General features: G+C 33.7%; 1 protein-coding gene across 2 annotated transcripts in view; it reads left to right on the top strand.

Moving 5' to 3' along the window:
- Positions 1 to 2,285: 2,285 nt before the first annotated feature.
- LOC100177959 (neurobeachin) overlaps positions 2,286 to 21,235 on the top strand; it is a 38,728-nt gene continuing 19,778 nt past the window's right edge. For both annotated transcript variants that reach the window (XM_018817462.2, XM_018817463.2), the window contains exons 1-27: positions 2,286 to 2,618; positions 2,917 to 3,021; positions 3,082 to 3,208; positions 3,312 to 3,412; positions 3,644 to 3,861; positions 4,748 to 4,874; positions 5,221 to 5,340; positions 5,967 to 6,113; positions 7,003 to 7,227; positions 7,527 to 7,657; positions 7,893 to 8,023; positions 8,917 to 9,047; positions 11,729 to 11,897; positions 12,331 to 12,473; positions 12,926 to 13,116; positions 13,877 to 14,067; positions 14,309 to 14,622; positions 15,102 to 15,255; positions 15,582 to 16,441; positions 17,456 to 17,604; positions 17,906 to 18,053; positions 18,456 to 18,636; positions 19,051 to 19,166; positions 19,344 to 19,508; positions 19,763 to 19,922; positions 20,359 to 20,523; positions 20,873 to 20,937. In XM_018817462.2, the coding sequence (XP_018673007.1) occupies positions 2,433 to 2,618; positions 2,917 to 3,021; positions 3,082 to 3,208; positions 3,312 to 3,412; positions 3,644 to 3,861; positions 4,748 to 4,874; positions 5,221 to 5,340; positions 5,967 to 6,113; positions 7,003 to 7,227; positions 7,527 to 7,657; positions 7,893 to 8,023; positions 8,917 to 9,047; positions 11,729 to 11,897; positions 12,331 to 12,473; positions 12,926 to 13,116; positions 13,877 to 14,067; positions 14,309 to 14,622; positions 15,102 to 15,255; positions 15,582 to 16,441; positions 17,456 to 17,604; positions 17,906 to 18,053; positions 18,456 to 18,636; positions 19,051 to 19,166; positions 19,344 to 19,508; positions 19,763 to 19,922; positions 20,359 to 20,523; positions 20,873 to 20,937 (4,920 nt within the window). In that variant the 5' untranslated portion in view covers positions 2,286 to 2,432. The remainder of the gene's footprint in view (positions 2,619 to 2,916; positions 3,022 to 3,081; positions 3,209 to 3,311; positions 3,413 to 3,643; positions 3,862 to 4,747; positions 4,875 to 5,220; positions 5,341 to 5,966; positions 6,114 to 7,002; positions 7,228 to 7,526; positions 7,658 to 7,892; positions 8,024 to 8,916; positions 9,048 to 11,728; positions 11,898 to 12,330; positions 12,474 to 12,925; positions 13,117 to 13,876; positions 14,068 to 14,308; positions 14,623 to 15,101; positions 15,256 to 15,581; positions 16,442 to 17,455; positions 17,605 to 17,905; positions 18,054 to 18,455; positions 18,637 to 19,050; positions 19,167 to 19,343; positions 19,509 to 19,762; positions 19,923 to 20,358; positions 20,524 to 20,872; positions 20,938 to 21,235) is intronic.

Below are 21,235 nucleotides of genomic sequence, written 5' to 3' on the forward strand. Positions count from 1 at the left end.
GCAACTATGTTTAATTAATTACAAACACGTCATGTAATAACAAACACGCGCGGTTGCTTTTTTGATGATTAAACTCGAGATATTTTCAGGTTATATATGGTCTCCTCATTTAATTCTGAATATGTAGTGCAGTGGTTCTTAAACTTTTTCGTATGCTTTAGCTTTACCCTTTTAATAAAGTTGCTTTTCAGATTTACTCTTAATTTTTAATATGGTGCTCATTTATAAAAAGGAAAATCAATTAATTACATCAGTTATGTTTAATAGGCTACGACTTATGCGTTTGCTTTTTTGCAACGAGTTCTTCAATGTCTGGTAAAGTACTAGAATTGGTACAATTTTTCTGTCCCGCCAAAAGATGTGGGTTTTGATTGGTAGCTCATTTACCCTCTAAGTACGAGGAGTTTACCCCAGGGGTAAATTTTACTCAATTTAAGAAACTTTGATCTAGTGTATATTGTAATGAAAACACAAGGAAATAAACCAAATCAATCAACTTGTGTATATCGCCTTAACTTGTTCACCAGAAATTTACCAGAATATTAAATCGTAAAACGTATTAAACTGTTGTGTAATGAAAGTAAATTAAAACGAAATGACCATAACGGTTTTATAGGCTGTTAAATAAAGCGACCTAATTATGTCGATAGGATTAATCGCGCAGTAATAAAATCAGTTAAACTAAAGGTATATATCCATGTACATCTAAGACTATTTTCTTGATTGCATAAATGAATGACATTTATATAACCTTGGGTTACTGGGCAACGTCAGTAGTTGTAAAACACAATTTCATCTTTTTTATAAGTTACTCATGGAACTTTGATGGTGATTGTTTGTTTTGCGTCTTTTTTGGCATGACTGACTATGTGCACAGCCCACTAGGAGCCAATCGGTTGGAGCTGTTGCCCTCAAGTGACATGCCCTAGGACACGCGCGCTCACGGTGGTAGCAGCATGGAGCAACAAGCGCTTTTCACCGCCTAGCCATGCCGCCGGACATGCTATTGATATAGTAGGATGGGAAAGATGGGACACATTTTTGTTTTGTTTTCTTTTTCCATTTGGTAGTAAACAAAGAAAATTCAAAGAATTATGAAACCGTATCCTTGCGACTTCCACAGACCGTTGTTAATTCTTTAAAACACGATCAGGCTATTTGGAAATTATGTGTTAAAGGTGTCCCATCTTCTCCCACCCTTCTATAACTACTATATAGTATAGGGAAGACGATACACCTTTAACACATATTATCCAAATATCATCTAAGGCTTTTTTCTTAATTGCATAAATGAATGACATTTATATACCCTTGGGTTACTGGGCAACTCAGTAGTTGTAAAACACAATTTCATCTATTTTATAAGTTACTCATGGAACTTTGATGGTGATTGTTTGTTTTGCGTCTTTTTTGGCATGACTGACTATGTGCACAGCCCACTAGGAGCCAATCGGTTGGAGCTGTTGCCCTCAAGTGACATGCCCTAGGACACGCGCGCTCACGGTGGTAGCAGCATTGAGCAACGAGCGCTTTCACCGCCTAGCCATGCCGCCGGACATGCTATTGATAACCACTATATAGTATAGGGAAGACGAGACACCTTTAACACATAATATCCAAATATCTTGAATGTGTTTTGAACAGTTAATAACGGTCTATAGTAGCGAGGATACGGTTTCATAGTTCGGGCAATGTAAGGGAGGGAAATATCATACAGTTGATTTCTATGTTTGCACGGTGACCAACAGAATTGCTTGACATTAAATCGCATGCGAGCAGATTTCCTTTTCTTCGTTATGTGTAACATTTGTAAAACTGCCCACGCAACTTTTTACAATTTTTTTGCATCATTGGTTATAGTTGGATAAGTTTTAGACTAAGTTAATGCAAGTAAAATTTTCTGAGGTGTAGGAATATGGATTTATTCAAGAAAATCCTTTTCTGTGCAATAGCGTTCTACCTGTTATCCACTTTCTTTTAAAAATTGCTGTTGTGTTGTCGTTTTGCATTTAGGCTGTTTGTAAATTAAACTGTTTATGTATGGAGTGTCTCGCAAAGTGGTTAATGTGAATAGCGGTTATGCTCCTAACAGCTGTAGTGTAATATGTATACATACTTCTTGTCGGTTAACTACAGTAATATTTTATATCATTTTGTCATTGTTATAGGTAGCGCTTTTTGAGTAACCGGTATTTTAATTACGTATGTTGTTAGTATTTTATGTATTAAAAAGACGTTACGAGTTTTATACTATATGCACTAATGCACATGTTTGTTGCAGTGATGCAGTGAGTTAAGGAAAACTGGCCGAGATAAAATTAGTATTTTCTGCTAAACCGAACAGTAGTCAATATTCCTGCATATGGGATTTCTATTGAATATTGCGAAACTTTGAACTTGTGTCACTGACCAAGTACTTCAAACATTAAAGTATGGTGTTTCCTTCAAACAATGATGCTGCTAAAGAAGTTAAAGAGACTTCAACAAATGTACCAGCCCATCTTTCGGATGTTGGGGCTTTGGCAAAGACACCGAAAATGAAGTTTGATGTGCTGAAAACATTGATAAAAGCAGTGGAAGTGTCAGACAGAGATATTGTGGATACCATCTTTAACTTGGCAAGTGATGTTACTATTTTCTAGTTTGTTTTTAGTTTTGTTTATATGTCTGTCATAATTTGTTCCATGCAATTCAATTAATTGCGTGGATATATATATGTTTGTCTTTTGTTTCGTGGATTTTTAGTAAGTGCATATGCAGCATTATATTTGGAGATATGTGTCATTCCAAAAGCATTTTATTGCTTGTTTAATAGTTTAATAAAGGTTTAAGTTTATAAACTTGATCTGCTGGTTTTTTTTGTAATCTGTTTAAATGATGTCATTATTCCTATTTTACCTGTATTTTGTTATTCAGCTGGTTGGTGGAGATTTTGATTTGGAGGTGAACTTTATTATTCAAGATGAGAACTGCATTTTGTATATGTTGGATGTGATGCAGTTATGTTCTGTGCAATGCCAAGTAAGTTAATGATGCTATTTATTCATTTTTATATGAAGTTTATTTCAACATATTATGCAGGCTGAAATTTGGAGCAAATTTAAAGGTATCTGTCGTAAATCATACCGTAATCTTCAAGCTTGTGTGGAAGTTGGTTTGTTGCAAAAACTACTCTATGTCCTTCACGAAGCAAATGAAGTTGTCTCAGGTTCGAAATTATTTAACATTGGCATTTCTATAAAAGTCGTCAATATTTGTGTCATTAAATAGTCAGATGCTTTTATTTACACTTTTTATTTTGTTTCATGCAGAGTTATTAGTAGACATGCTGTGTCTTCTTGCAAGCTACAACATTTCTGTGAAAGAACTCAAGAAATTGCTGAGTTTGTTGAAAGCTGAAGGGGAGGAATGGGTAATTTTTAACCACGTTGTAATTAGTGGGTTGTATTTAATATATATATTGACTAATTTCAGTTTTTGGTGGTTTAGCTTTGCAATATGGTTCCTGATAAACAATGTCAAAGTATCGTGCACATAATTCTGAATTCTCAGTAATGTTATCTAGAGTTTACTTTGAAATCAGTTGTGGGTCTTTGTAGTTTATATGGCACCAGTTTAATGTCCGTAAACTCTATTTACATAGCCACCGCATGCTGTAAAATTGCTCGGTGTTCTTCAAGCAACCACAGAAAGACATGGACCCGATTGCTTCTTCAGCTTTCCAGGCAAGCACAACGCAGCTATTGCCCTACCACCCCTCAAAGCTTGGCCCTATACAAACGGTTTCACTTTTACCACTTGGTTCAGAATGGATCCACTGAACAGTCTGAGATTAGATGTGGATAAGCCATATTTATACTGGTATGTAAGCTCTTTTTATGTGTGTGTTATTATGCATAGGGTAGCAATTATTTTGCAAGAACCTTATATTTAGATAGACCCACTTAGAGAATACTATGTGACTATTTTCTCTACACAATTCTTTACATAGCTTCTATGCTAATATGAAAGGTTACTGTTTTGGCATGGGAGGATGTACGTAAATTGATTTACAAATTCAAATATGATACAAATTAGATATAGCCATGCAATAAGCGCTTAAAACTCATCTATATCGACATAGGTGGCATTTTATTATCCTCATATCATTTCCCTTACAGATGGTTTCTGTACCTGTACACCTGCTGTATATTAGTTGGGTGTGGCTGGTTACTGTAGTAAATAAATCACATAATCCAAGATATATAGGGTGTTAAAAGCTTTTAAGTCTGCCAAACAATATAGAAACAAAAGAATGATATTTTATGCGAGACTATATATTGACTTAAAATTATTGAAGTCATTTCAGTTCTCTCACCAATCTGTAAACTGTTTAAGTCCAAAGAAAAGCCATGAATATTTAATGAAAGGAATGGCCACAGTAAGCTGCTGTTGCTGCGGCAGATGGTGACAAACTCCTTATCTATTTATTATAACAAAAAACAAATCTGAACACCTTCTAATCCAACAAAACAATCTAATATTATACTGGAAACCACCAACCAGCACCTATTTTAAGCTATTGTAGACTATTGGCATGTTGGTTTAATATACTTTGTCTTTTTTCATAGTTTACGGAACGGTAAAAACGGATGTTATACTAGAAGCCTGTACCTATTTTAAGCTATTGTAAACCGTTGTCATGTTAGTTTAAGACATGCTGTTTCTTCTCTTGTTTAATACATATACTTTATGTATTTTGTTATAGTTTTCGGAACAGCAAAGGTCTTGGATATTCGGGTCACTTTGTTGGTAATTGTTTTATAGTAACAGTACTGAAGAGCAAAGCAAAAGGCTTCCAACACTGCCTGAAGTTTGAGTTCAAACCAAGAAAAGTGAGTTTGTTGCATGGGTGTGTGGTCTCGGTAGCTCGTCATTACATTCCTCTCATTTGAAATATTACACATCTTGTTTCAGCACTCTTTGAGATTTTGCCAACACCTGATTAAGTTGTGCTAAAATATTACCCATGTTTTATCGTTGTAGCTTATAACACACTTTTCCTTTAAAAAATGGTGTAATAGTTCATTGATAACATTTTTGTCGTGTACACACAAAATAACAGTTTTCACCAAACACTGTTCACTGTATGAGTATGGTGGTATTTTATTTTCAATATAAATATTTGGACTTCAATATTTGACCCTTTTATATAAGGTAACTTCTTTGCATTGTTTGCAGTGGTACATGGTTACAGTGGTTCACATATACAACCGGTGGCGATCAAGTGAATTAAAATGTTATGCAAATGGTCAGTTGGTATCCCACAGTGAGATGAACTGGTCCATTGGAGGCAGCGATGTAAGTAGAAATTGTTTTATTCATAAGCAGGTGTTTTATTTCATTAACCTTCTGTGGACTTGTCAGTTACTATGTATCTACCATGCGGTGATTGTGTTTTTGCAAATACTTATTTTACAACAGTCATTTTAGGGCTGTAGATTTCCCCATTTTTTGTTTAACTGTTTACCGTTCAGTTTTAACCGGTTAACCGATGCAAGTGCAACTCTTTATATTGTTTTATTTGATCAGCCTTGTATGTTACCATGTGGGGATTGTTTTTTTTGGAATTAATTAGTCATATTTATATGTTATGTACCCCATACCAGAAAATGCTGTTGTACGTTTCAATATGCATTACCAAAATAATCATAAGTAATCTATTTTGTTATGACTGATGATTTTTTGTACCAAGTTTAAGTTATTCCAGAGAAACACACCTTATGAGAAGTAAAATAATTGTTTTCATTAAATTTATCAAATATCAACATATAGACAAACATTGCTTTAAAACCTATGTTGCAAATCCTAATCTTCCTACCCGTGTAACTTATTCCATTTTTACATTAACAAAATTTTTCAAATTTATACAATTTAACAAAGAAACAGTTCTTGTCCCATAAAACATAACATTTTCACTTCACCAGCAATATGATAAATGTTTCCTTGGGTCTGCTGAGACTGGTGATGATGCTCGAGTCTTCTGTGGTCAGATTGCAGCCACCTATGTATTCAGTGAAGCACTCAATGCCTCACAAGTATATGCTCTCTACCAGCTAGGTCCTAGTTACAAGGTGGGTGTTGTGTATATATTTCTTGGAAAACCTATATTGTATTCTATATGGAAGAGGTTCCTGTGAAGAACATGGGATGTAGGCCAGATTTGAGGCATAACTTTAAAACCCAGACTGTTTATTCAAAACCCTCAAGTCAAAATACACAACATTTAAACTGATATACATATTTAGATTAAACAAGTTAAATGTTTTTGAACATATTGACTAGTTAAGTTTATAGATTGAACTTTGATTGCACACAGTTTATATCAAGTTCCCTTCTGTTGTTTAAATCATATCTTGAAAAATAAGCCTCATTCTATTCTATATAGATAAATCTAGGGATGCACATTACAGAATAATTAGGTATTCTAGGATATCCTAGAATACTTTAATTCGAATCTAGAATTCCGAATCTAGAATTTCGAATCTTTTTATATTTATAGGAAAAAAAAATTTTACCCACAAAAGTCAGTTTATTGACCCTTTCATAACAGCCTTGTTGGATCTTGAGTTGTAAAATGATCAAAAATTGTACTATTGGGTAGTTTTTGCGTCATGAAACGTATAGCAGGCTATGAAAAGACGTTACGAAACGTTTACTCTCGAAAGTCCCACAAACACAAAAATATTTTTTTTCAAAATTAATAAGTTTCAAAAATTGTTAATATAGTATATGAGATGACGTGTAATGACCTCATTAAATAGAATACCGAATCCCGTAAATGGATTCGAATACAAAAGGATTCGAATCTCATGGATTCGAAATTCTGTAATGTGCATCCCTAGATAAATCCTACAGTACAGCAATGCATGCCAGCATTGGCCCATTATTCCAGGAATAAACAAACATAAAAGATTCAACTTTCCATTACCATGTTTTACTGTGTTTTATTTGTATTTTTAGAATCAGTTTAAGTTTTCAACGGAAAGTGACCACTTGCTTGCCAACCATCATCGCAAGGTGTTGTATGAAGATGGAAAGCTCGCTGACTCCCTCGTGCTGGCATACAACCCAAAATCAACTGACGGCCAACTCTGTCTGGAGTGCTCACCAAAGTTATCGAATCGTGACAGTGCCAGTGATGCGCAACGTTGGTTTGTGCATAATCCACATGCACTAATGCTGCCAGTATGTCAACACTTTTCAAGTTTGGGGTCTTTTTTTTTCTGTATACATGAGGTCCTTGAGGACCTTGAATTTGGGCTAGATTTGACCCATTACCCCAATACCCTTTTATGTCTGAAAGTGACCTGCTTGGGACAGTGAAGATTAAGTCTTTTACTCATGATTCAACTTAAGTAATTCTTGACCGACAGGAATCCATATGCGGACTATATTTTAAAACTCTAATTAAAAAAAAAAATTAAAAAAAAAACATTTTTGTGGTAAAATTTTAACTTCTCAAATTTGTTTGTGTTATTATATAGGATGTGAAAGCAGTTGTGACTCACTCCATACACAGTGCTCTCCACTCTGTGGGAGGAGCTGAAGTTCTTTTTCCACTTTTCTCACAACTCAACTATAAACAAAAGGATGGTTCAGTAGACACATCAGTGTGGTGAGTTTTCTTACAAGTATCGGTCACTTACTAAGTTACAAGTCTTTATATTTTTTTGTCTGCTAGTTATTTTATAACATACAATAAGAAAATTGTTTTACCTAAATCTAATCTTAACAAAATTGAATCCTAAATTCTGCCCCCCTTCCCCAGTCTAAATTTATCAAAACTTCCGGGACTAAATATTTGTGGCAATTGTGGTACAAACCATTTACCCTATGTTTGACATTTGCAGTTCTACGTTGCTCACATTCCTGCTACAGTTGCTGCAAGGTTCAGTGAAGACACAGCAACAAGTTTTACATGGGAAAGGTTTCCTGGTTATCGGCACACTGCTTGAACGAGCACATAAAGATCATATTACAAGTGAGTGCCAATACTGTACTACACAACATTTTTTGCTAAATGGCACATTTTGACATTCTGTAGTACTTTTTGCAATGTCCAATTATACCAGACTTCCAAATTCACAATGCACTTTGGCAACTTGCCTGATTTGGCATCAGACATTTTTTTCACCTTTTTATTATATTTTCCCCACTGAATTATAGAACAAATAATGTTCGAAACTGGTATTCTTTAATTAAATGAATTGGCTACTATCGCTTGAAACAACATGATTCAAACGAAAGCCTAAGAAACGAATATCCAAACTAAATGCAATAAACACTCTTGCTCTAATTTGGTTATACAAGCTATCTACATTGATTATCTATGTTAACAACAGTTTCCTGTGCATTCTGATTCAATTCCAATAAATTAAATTGATTTTGGAATTTCGTTCATCTTATTGCTACTTTCAGCTTTACCAAGAATAATTAAGTTTTGAAATTTTTTATCTGCCAAATTATATTACATATTCACAGCATGGTTAAATTAGTAATTACAATCACCCACCCTGCAAGCCACTGTTGCTTAGGTAGTGCACATAACTAATTTCAACTGATAAAAATAATTATACCAAGAAAAAATTAGCAGAAATAGAAAGCACTTTTTCTAAAAGAAAAATGCAAAATTGTAAGTCCTTTCAAAAAAAGCAAAATATGAAGCACTTTAAAAAAAATTGCAAAACAGCCCTTTTTCTTCTATTCAGCAGAGCCTTTAATTATATAAAGTACATTATTTTCTTTTTGATTGTTGTTTTGATTTATGTCAATGATATTTTTATAGTTGTTTTAATCTTTTTTTTTTATTGTTGTTTTAATGATTTTTTCCTTCAAATTGATGCCCTACTTACTGTTTCCAATGTAATCTAACAGTGGATGTTCTGAACACAATCATCTCAATGGCAAAATTTCTTGATGAACTCGCAACAGGCTCAGCACTTATGAGACAATTCTGTGACTACATCTTATTTAACCCAGCCCTTTGGATCCACACCAAACCAGTTGTAAGTTGTATTATTGAATGAATGGATGAGTGAGTGTAACTTACTTTATTCTTGCTTGGCTGAAAAACAACAGTCGTTATTTTGCGGCTGTTCATACACCTTGTGCCATCTTACGGGTTACCATGTATGTTACTTTGTATTGTGTTTTGGTTTTCGACCAGTTTTACATAACTTTACACTCATGGCAGTTCTACTTTAGGATAGGTCATACATGCAGCAGGTATTAAAGTAGGTATTTGGCATTCCAAATGTGTTCTTTTCCTACAGCAGGTTTTTTTAACCATTTTTAAATATGGTCCCTTTAAAAATTTAAAAAAATCAATGGTCCCTACTTTTTTTAACCTTAAAAAAAATAAGAAACGTCAATTTAATTATGTTTTAATTTATTTCTTTTGTTATATATTGATGATTAATTTAAAAAATCATATTTTTTAATTTTTTCCATGACTGCCTTGAAAAAAGGCACATGGCCCACTCTTTTCAATTGACATTTCTTATATGTGGCTGGTAATTAAAATAGGACACTGATAAGCATCAAGTTTTACCAAATAAAAGTGACGTATTAGATCAAGGACACTTTGACTTAATCCAAACAAAATCCACTTTTCTTGACATATAAAAATAAAGCATGCTGTTTTTGCCTCGCGTAGCAGATTTTTACTTTGATAAAAACATTGGGTGTACATAGGATTATAGGAACAAGGCTTTATTGGGTTGATTTGATAGCTTGTTTTATAACAACAAGCACACTAAAAAATAGTGGTTTCTTTTTAACATATTAAGCCGGCAGGCTAGTTTGCGCCCACCTTAAGTTTTCCATTCATTATCAACATAAAAAATAAATATATTAATTATATTTGTATGTTATAGATATATTTTAATTCACTTCCACAAGGTTTTTCATTTGTAACAAAAAAAAATTGTTTAATAATTTCCTTAGGCGATTAAAACCATTTTCAAGATATATTTTTTGCAGCTAATGAATTTAATTGAAATATATGATAAAGTAGTTGTTAGATTTTAGGTGCCAACGCTACGTAACCTATCGGCCAATTTATTTGCTCTGTCTAGTTTAAAGTTAATTTACTTTGCTGTGGTGTGTTGAGTTATTACTAATTAAAAAGGTTTAGTTATTGGTTTTAAAAATAACAAGACATATTTTCTGCAAGTCCAATTCTCCTTTAAAGAAATCGCATTTAGATGTATAGTAGGGTAGGAAAACATGGTTTTTGTTTTCATATTGTTTTTTGTACCATTTGGTAGTAAACAAATAATTTTTACTAAGTTATATAACTATATCCTCACGACTGTAAACGGTACTCATTGTTAAAGTTAATTATTAAAACTTTAAAAAAACGGTCTACGAAATGTGAGATATTATTTTCTAAAGATACCTATGTTACCATAAACCCCTACAGTACTTTATCATATATGTGAAATATAATTAAAGTACGGGTTTCTAGTCATTAATTAATAAAACATAGAGCATAGTAAACACATATGTATGTTTTTTTCTGATTTAAGGCTAGTTTTTGATGTGTATTTTTTGACAATTGTCAAACTATTTAACATTAGTTTGACAATTTGATGTGTGTATTTAATTTAATTACAAATAGCACTAATGAAAGCTACTCATACCACAATTAATGTTTTACACATGTGACATAATACAATACAAACAAGAATAATTTTGCCCCCAACTTTAAATATTCCTAATGCTTATACTTAAGGATTATGCGATACCTAAGAATGTTTTAATGAGAAGAAACAAAATGTTATTTAAAGTGTGTTAAAATGCACCACCAGTAATCTACTTAGCTTTTGATTTCATTTAAACTGAAAATTCACTTCTGGTGATTCTGGCCTAATATAACTACACCACAATATCTGAATTCTTTTTATTTGACCCTAAATTGACTCATAACAGTATTAGCCGGCGATTTAAATTACCACACATGCAATAAATGGATATGTGGAATTAGTGCCGGTCAACGCTGATGGGAAAATAATGAGCAAGAAAGTTGTTTTAAAGTTCACTTAAAAACATGACCGGTGCATTTATGTGACCCAGCCAACATAATCAATACACTTCGTTCTCTTTAACCTCATTGCATCGCTAACAAACATATCATTTACGTGTATACAAGAAAATAATCATTAAAAGTTGATTGCTTCATGGATTTTTCTACAGTGGAGAGAAAGTCACTTTATCTGATAAACAAAGATGCATACCACTGTGTGCTTGTAAACACATCAACTTTTTATCTGGTTTAGCAACTTTTTAATTTACAAAAAAAGATCAATTCAAATCCTAACTACTGTTTGACACAATCGACAGTATAGCAGTTGTTTAATACATGATTAAAAAAAGAAAAATATGCCCGCAAAATATGATGGTTATTAATACTTTAGTAGGGTGGGGAAACATGGGACACCTTGTTATTCTATTTTTTTGACCTGTTTGGTAGTAAACAAAAAACATTAAAACAAATAAAAAACATTTCCACAGAAACAACTCCCATAGACCGAAAACATGACCAGGATATTTGGGTATTATGTGCTAAACTGTACTGTCTTCCCCCACAGTACTATATAATTTATGCTAAAAGCGATACATGAATAAACATTTCAATTGACTCTACTTTTTTTAGTATACATTACATTTAATATTTTTTATTCAGGTACAAGTCGCCCTGTATACCTACCTTGCTACTGAGTTTGTATCCTCTCCCACAATCCAGACCAATTTACGCCGAGTCAGCACTGTTTTATTGCTGATTCATGCTCTTAAACATTACTACTGGGTGGAGAATCCATTACCGAGGTCTGGGGTTGTTCCCAAGGGTTTAGGTAAGTGGAAATCTTATTTATTTCACTAATAAATACCAACTGTTGGCCCTCCTGTATTTAATCATTGTGGTGCATAGCTTTATTTAGGTAATCTTAATATTGTCATTCAACGATAAAAATATAAAATAATTGGTGTTCTGTTTTTCTAAATTGTCTCTATTGTCATGTTGTTGATTAATCTTATTGAATTACTTTTTTTGAAGTTATCTGTAAGTGGGTACATAGGATATAACATTAGAATAATAATTTTTATGATCCAAAACTTTTGGTAAACAAAAAATATCGACATAGTTTTATATTCGAATCCTCACGTCTCCAAAACAGGGATGTTAACTGTTCAAAACACGATTAGGAAATTTAGTTGCTAACATTATTTCATCTTACCACACAGTACTATATAATATTTCATCATACAAATAATATTTTATCTCAGATGGTCCTCGACCTTCCAAAGATGAGATACTTTCTTTGCGAGCGTTCATTCTCCTTTTCCTTAAACAACTTGTCTCTCGGACGGGTAGCATCTTAGAAGATGAACTTCAATCCATACTAGGATATTTACTCACCATGCATGAGGTGTGTGGTCTACTAAATATATGGAAATAATATTCTGTGGTTCTAGAGATTTAATACTGTTTCTGTATAACTTATATTGCTATTTTCTATTTTATATGGATGAGGTCCTGCAGCGTGGTAGTACATGGGACCTAGAATTGGCCCATTCCCCAACACCTCGGGTGTTTTATTGCTAAGTTACAGTACAAAGAAGTTGTGTTGGAACAACAAATTGGCAAAATTATTTACATTCAATTATTTTGCTAAGATAGTGTATATCTTTCAACTTTTAACACAATTGCACACAATTTGAATACCGATTTTAACAATCCTTACAAAACCTGCATTTTAAAATTTGTTTTGCTCTGTTACTTTTTAATATAAATGCACAAGACATAATGCACAACATTTCTTTTTCCCTTTTTTTAATTTTTTCTTAACTTAATATTTTGAAAATATTTGTTTTTCCTCAGGATGAAAACATCCTCGATGTTCTTCAACTTCTTGTTGCCATGGTGAGCGAGCAGGGAGGAGCTGTTACTCCCGTGTTTGACCGGAGGAACGGGATCGTGGTCATCTTTAAACTCCTTGGATCTCGGTCCGAGAACGTAAGAGTTCACGCTCTTAAACTGCTCGCTTATTTCCTCAAGAATCTTAGCCTAAAGTAAGTATCTTGTAATACAAACTGGTATTTGGCATCTGCTGTAAATTTGCCACAGAAACTTAAGGGCCTATGTAGGGCACAACACACTTAAGTACTTAACGAACATTGCTCCAACCCAGCCGTCACTAATGAGTTGTTTAAATTATATGCTATATCAAAGCAAAAATCATACAAAGTAAAAGAAACTGGTGGCATACGAGGATAAAAAATGGTGGGAAAATATGTGTTTGACTACAATTAGGTGTCGCGGCACCGGTTGTATGAATGACTAAAATGTTTTTTCCGGGTGTTGGGGTAATGGGCCAATCTGGCCTAAATTCAAGGTCCTTGACAGGGACCTTACCCCCAAAGAATAAATTAATCACAACCGTTTGTGACATGCCAATGTTGTTGTACTTAGATATAGACTTAGCTTTGACTGTGAATAAATGTTACTTACATTGCCATTCATTTTTACTTTCATGTGGTATTTGACATGACATCGATTTTTCATAAATAAATAATATCATTTGATTTTAAAAGGAATAATTACACCTGTCACTTTAAATAAAAATGAAGAGTATATTAATATATCTACAATGCTACCTGCATAGTAAACAATAATTTATAGTTTTGCTCATGTATCCAGTTAGCCAGAATAGCAATCTTTATTATGTTGTAACTTGTCTGGCACCGTGGCTCAGTGGTATAACCATCTGCATTATAACCAAAGTGTCCCCGGTTCAATGCTCGACGGTGTGTTTAATTATTCTTTATTTAGACGAAAGAATGAAGTAATGGAATCACAAAGTCTCTTCATGTTGGTTGGTGAAAGACTTCTTCTTTATTCTGATGAATTCTCACTGACAGCTTACAATGCAATGTATGAGGTCTTGGTGGAGGAACCAAGCACACAAGTGCTGCAGAAAACGCATGCTGAACCATCTGCTAATACACTTATCGGCAACCCAGGTAATTTAAACAACAAATTGCGTAATGCCTGATGTTATTCACTGTCGCTTACGTTTTGACAATGGATCCGACGAAACATTATCAAGGCATACAAAAGCTATGCTGTTAAGACCCTGCAGACTATTCCAAATTATTTTAACTTGGTAAAAAAATTACTTTTTAAGGGTTATTTCAAAACATAGATACACAGTACAAGTTAATTATAATATAATCACTCTTAACAATCTCATCCTTCCAACAGTGATGATGAAGGTGATCGCCACCATCCTCCGACAGTGCTCCTCCTCCCACACGATGGAGCTAAAGGTCACTTTCCTCAATGACCTTCTGGTGCTCTTCCAGATGAGCCGGGATAATCGCCGCATCCTCCTCCAGCAGTCCGTGTGGCAGGACTGGATGTTGGAGCTTGGTCATCTGAGGCCAAACACGGTGCAGGAGCGGGATTGTCAGGAACTCATCTTCAGCATCTTTAAAGTCCTCCTCTACCACGCGATCAAACTTGAATGGGGAGGTTGGAGGGTGTGGGTGGATACACTTGCCATTGTACACGCTAAGGTGCTTTTTCCTTGTTTAAATTAGATTAAATATATATATATATAAATATATAAATTTTTTTTTTTTTCTAAATTAGATGTGCCATTTATGAAAAACCGGTTTCATAAACATTACACTTAATTAATTTCACCTTAACTTACCACTATGTATTGGAGTATCTTTTACTATTTAGCAATGACTGTTTATTTTATACAATCAGGTATGTATTTTTTGACTATCTTTATATTTTTATTTTCAATATGGTTCTGTTTCAATTTGACTATAGTATGACTATGTTCCTATTTTCTTTGCTAGATATATTCTATTCTATCTGAGTAAGGACCCTTAGCGTGTGGGTATAAGGATTTTGGCTAGAATTGACCCATTACCCCAAAAACATTACCTTCTTGCAAGATATATTATGTCAGTGATAAAATAAAAGGCAAACAAAGCTGTCAAATATTATATTTCAAAAGATATCAACCGTAGTTTGGATGCAGGTATCTTTGGAGTCGCACAAGGAGTATATGGAGAAGATGTATGAGGAGTATCAGAATGCTGAGAAGGTGACAAAGAAGAGGGGAGGAGTTTCTGCGATCACCGGAGCAAAGAATCCCGATGCAAGCCAACCTAAAGTTCAGGAAATAGTAGAAGGTTGGCTAATTTCGTAAAATTTGTTTGATTGATTGTGTATTGTATTGTTGGATAATCATGGAGTATTTTATTTTAACAAGATAAGACTATGTTTTGCTTGTTGGTATGAGGGTTTGATGCGTTTCACATAGTTTTTTATTTATTTATTTCTGTTAACTTTAAAAAAAAGTGGACTTTTACTTTGAATTTTAAATATAGTTACTGTATATGAGCAACTATGAATTGACATCTGCAGTAATTCCTCATTTGACAGTTTCAATAATGCTGAATTATACAGCTGAGTAAATATTGTTTCTTCAAAAGTTTATTTCCAATTTAATTTTCAGATGATCCTTCTTCTTTATCTCCATCTGTTGTGGTCGAATCCAACATGAATCAGATTCAAATCGTGGTGGAAGAGGCAACTGCTAGCGATCCTCCTGCTGATGTTGCAGAAGATGAAGGAAAAGAAGAAGCAAAAGGAGAAAAAGAAGTTGAAGATGTGGAGGCTGATAGTGATGAACAGAAAGAGAAGATCAAAGATGATGAATGTGATAAGGAATCTTTAAAAGAAAAACCTGAGAGCGCAGGTGAAGAGCAAAGGTCAAAAGATGATAAAAATGAAGATGAAACTGCAGCAGATGAGGAGCCAAGTAACGAGATAAGTAAAGAGGAACAAAATGAGGAACAGAAACTTAATTCTGAAAAATATGATGATGATAGTGATCATGTTGATGAGGAAAACAAGGAAGAAGATTCTGTTTCTGCTACCGAGAAAGATCAAGATCATGAGGAGAGTGTTGAAGAGGAGGAGAAATTGGAGGAAGATAAGGAGAGCCATTCTGAGGATGTTGGGGGAAATGATGATGAAGTGAAAGAAGAGGATGTAAAAGAAGAAGTTTCAGAAGAATCTGCTCCGGAGGACACTGATGAGAAAGATCAAGATGGTTTAAAAAGTCCTCCTGTGGAAGCAGGTGATGCCGTTGTCGAGAAACCTGGAGAAGATCAACCTGAAGAAGAGGTTTTGGAAAACAAGGAGGAACAAAACAAAGAGCCTCCAAATGTTGATGATGAACAAACAGAGGTGAAGATTACTGATGTAGTGGAAGAACAGGAGTCTACCAAAGATGAGGATGTTGTGAACAAAGACACAAGGGAAGAAGCAGGACCATCAACATCCAGAGCTGTGGAAACAGATCAAGTTGAGGTAAAGTTCAATTTCTTTGTTTCTGTGGTGTTTTGTGGGTGTTTATGCGATGTATAGTATTAAATCTGTTTTAATACTTTATCATTATTTTGTTGCAATTATTATTATTATTTTATGAGGGGTACTGTTACAGACTGTCAGTTACCATATGGATAAAAAGTAGGGCTGTGGATTTTCCCTATTTTTGTTTAACCGTTAACCGTTCAGTTTTAACCGGTTAACAGATACAAATGTAATCCTAATAAAAGCGTCTTGTTTATTGCTTTTCTTTCGCGAATTTAAAGGCAACTTTACGACGAACGTATGGACTATGCTTGCAATACACGGGCAAACGTTCTTAACGTCAAAGTAATGCTTACTTATTCATATTCAAACCTGTTTTAAAACACCTGCCGTCTAAATAATCAACGTGTGAATTGCAATTATGACGCAGTTATTAACGTGTGAATTGCTATTATGTCGTAATCAATTGCCAGGTCAAACAATCGCTATTATGATGCAATGAATCTACGTGTGAATGCCTGCTTTTTCGTAATAAACACACTGCTTGGCTGAGGAAAACATTTAAGTTGTGTATTACACCAATATAATGTTGCAAAACTAGTTAGCCTGCGGTATTAACAATCAAGATTGATGGCGTAATCGCCGTTGTAGGGCACGATCAAAGCAACAGCGTCTCTGCGCACTCTGTCTTATTGCAAAACAACAATCACTGAACATGAACACGTGCCTTTCGTGTAAATAAGACAGATATTGATATACGTTTATGCCCTAAAGCGTCATAGTCCGGTTAACGACTTGAACTTTTCGTTAGCGGTTAACCGAATAGGTTCGGTTAACCGGTTAACCGGTTAACCGGTTAACCGTTAACTTTTCCACAGCCCTAATAAAAAGTAATTGAGGAAATTTTTACTTGTTTCCTAGATTAACTTTTATTCCAGTGATCCGTATTCAGTTTTTACTGTCACACTTATCCATGCAATTCCAATGCATTAAAACCAACTGAATACGCAGGTCCCTGTGACTTCACAGCAGCAACAGTTCAGCCCTGGACCTCGCACCGTAGTTTTCCGTGTTCCGGAGTTCAACTGGTCTGATGTGCATTTGCGACTGCTCGACGACCTCTTCTCTTGCCTTGAGGTTGACATTGAAAATTGGAAAAGGTGAATTTGAGTTTGTTGTACCAGTTATTGGTTTGTAGAAGCTGTTTTAATTATTAAATTACCATTTTATGTTGATATGCTAAGTTAGTTTTTTAAATTTTAAAATTATTTTTCTTTTAAGTTTATATGTTTATGATGTTATTAAAATAAATTTTAAACTTTGATCAAATTTAAGACTTTTTAAAAACTGAAAATCAGAAAAGCTTTTAATTTTTCATTTTTTTTGTTGAGATTTAGACAAATTTCAAATAAAAACCTAGAATTCCAGATGTTATTTATAAAACAACCTTTCTTCTATCAGCACAAACAAGATGGTTGAATTGGTGAACAGCAGTGATAACATCATCTTCGTGCACAACACCATCCATCTTGTGTCACAGATGATCGATAATGTGATCCTCGCATGTGGAGGAATCCTCCCAATCCTATCATCTGCAACATCACCAAACGTGAGTTAAAATTCTTTAAAAAAAAAATATTAAAAAATGGTAAATCTTCTGGCAGTTGCGCATTTAAAACTGTGCAGTATGTTAAAATTTCTTTCGATTTTTTGAAGCAATTTCGGGAATGTACATTGTTCACCACTGTTTATGCACAGCAAATTACTGCAGTTTGGCTTTTATTGTCTTTATTTAAACCATAATAGTTTAGTCTTATCATAAATAATACATATATATACAAAAACTCAAGCTAAGGAACCACTTAAAAATGCATTAAGTAAACTATACACTTTAAAAAGCAGTTTGTTGGTTATGGATCAAACATGACCTAAATCCCATATCCTGAAGAACCCATACCCATATAAACAAGTAACAGACTTAAATAAAAATTAAAACCCCTTCTATCCACAGTATGAGTTAGATGCTGTGGAATCAGGGCACGGCCTCTCAATGGAATCCGCGTGGACAATCCTCAATCGACTTGCAGCGTTCACTGATGTCCTCGCGTTTGCCACTAATATCAACTTCTCTGAGATAGAGGGAGAAAAGAACATGTCAAGTGGTGGAATATTACGACAGTGCTTGCGGACAGGTGACCTTTTTTTTTTGAAATAATCAGTAGGGTGGGGTAAGATGAGACACTCTGTCATTCTTTTTTCTCCTCCTGTTTGGTAGGTTGTTGTTAATTATTCAAAAGAATCAAAACATGATCAGAATATTTGAATAGTATGTGCTAAAGGTGTTCCATGTTACCCCACAGACAGTACTATATAATCTTTAAGCGGCTCATCTGGTTATAAAAACAACATAGTGTATTTTCTACTTTTTATATTATGCATGGTAGCAGAGGTATAGAGGTATCGGAAGAGATCGTATAATTTAACTTTCTATTTCTGCACTCCTGGTTAAAAAACGCTGCTTTAAAGTTTAAACAATAAAATATATATACTATATATTCACACCATGTATTTACTTACCAAAGTTTAAATGACATTTTTTATTTCAGCATGCATGTGCGCTGTGCGTAACTGCCTTGAACTTCGTTACATGAGGAAGTCTGTAAGTGTTCCTTCCACACCAAGTACATCAAGCACCTCCCAACATCCAATAACACTAAAGCAGGTAAATATGTAAAAATCAACATACCCATACTATTTAGGTTTATTATTGTTCTTAATTTTTTAATGTTCGAAATTTAACTTTATTTTAATAATTTAATTTTTTTACAAAAAAAAATTTTTAGAAATTTTTTTTCTTTAGAATATTTTTTTAAATTTAAAATATTTTAATTTTTTCTAGTTGTCACCAAATAAGTCCGAAGATGAGGGTGTGATCTCGGCAACAGAGGCGGCTGAAATTCTCCTCTCACTGATGAACAATGATGCCACTCCAATCCTTGACTCCCTGAAACTACTGCAAGAAACCGATGTCAACAGACTTAAAGCAGCAATTTACAGGGATCTGGTATGAAGCTGTTTTAATGATATTATTGTTTTTTAATTCTATTTTTAAAACCTAAATCATTTTTTTTAATTCATATATACCCAAAACTTCCGTCTAATAAAAAAAATGTTCTGTAAAAAATGTATTTTTTCTGCAAAAAATTTTAGAACGGTTACAAAATATTGTATTTTATTTTTTAACTTTTTTCGGTAATAATATAATGTAGTGTTTCGAATGGATATTTATTTATTTTTTCTTTGCAATTAAATCTTCAGGATGACACAAAGCAATCACAATTCCTAGCATTGGCGGTGGTATACTTTGTGTCTGTGCTTATGGTGTCAAAATACAGAGACATTCTTGACCCAGAAAGCCATGAGAAGCTGCGACAAGCAACTGTTGCACGACGGAGTTCACCAAAGAAAGTAAAACTTGGTAAGTCACTGCTCTAATCTTATTGGGATGGACTCGGTTTGTTTGAATTTGGATATTTAATATTGTTTGTCACACTTTCAGGTAAAATGCATTGTCAAATTTCTGAAGCTTTTTTGATTTTTTTGTAACTTTTGTGGTGCCTTTAGATTATATTGAGCATCTTATATCTGTTTTATATACAAACTGTTTTTTTTTATTGGTATGTCCTTTTATTTCACCTGTATAAGAATACTTGGGTGTTGGTAATCTTTATTTTACATCTAATAGAAATACAAAAAACTTTTCACTTATATGCATGGTAGCAAAAGTATCAAAATATTTTAACATTTGTTTAAATATAAGATGTATATACAACTTATAGTGTGTGAAACAATTTTGATATATTTTAAATGTTTGTTTTATAAGTAAGGAACTTCACGTTGATATGTTTATTCAGGATCTGGTGCATCTATGCCTGCGGTGTCTAAACAATCCGCTCAAGTGGGGCAAGATGAGACACATGATGTACCTGCAGATACGGTTGTCCTTAGCAACGGTCACGGATCACCAGAAATTGATGAAAAAGTTGAAATTAATGCTGAAAGTGAAGAACTCAATTCAGGTAATGACTCAAAAATTATGATTCTCTCTACTGTCTATTTTCTTGAACTTAAATTTTTTCTTGAAAAATTATGATTCTACTGTCTATTTTCTTGACATTTCTTAAAATTGATTTCATTAGAATTTCACTGATTCTATTTTATTCATATGGGTGAGGTATTATCTTGATGCTTGTCACTGTTGCCAGGGATCTGAGATAGAGATCAATTACCTGATATTACTGATAGCCACAAGTTCAGTTTTAATATAAAATTAAGTTAATTCACTTGGAATAATTATTCCAATGCAAAATAAAAAGTTGTTTAGTTTTGTTGTAGTTACTATATTTGATATCCTCAATCTATTCACAGTTACTGATGCAAAACCTCCAGAAAGTCCACCTGGTGAGCTCCCTGTAACATCAACCAATGTGCAGGTAAGGGCTTGAAATCACCTTGACTTTTAACTTTTCATTTACTTTTTAATTTTTTTTTCGAATGATGAGGTTTTGCACGTTGGTAATTTTTTTGGTTCATTTAACTTCAAATCATTAAAATAACTGGTGTGCTTAAATTGATGAGGTTTGGTGCGGTATATTACTTTTACCTGGAAGTGGTTATTTTTTACTCTTGTATCTTAGACAAAGATAGTTGTGAACTATGTTAATTTTGTAGAAACGTTTTTTTAAAAATATTTAACAACAGTAAAAACCGGATTTGGATTCTTTTTGAATT

The sequence above is a fragment of the Ciona intestinalis genome, chromosome 2, assembly GCF_000224145.3.
Source record: "Ciona intestinalis chromosome 2, KH, whole genome shotgun sequence".
Taxonomy (NCBI): Eukaryota; Metazoa; Chordata; class Ascidiacea; order Phlebobranchia; family Cionidae; genus Ciona; species Ciona intestinalis.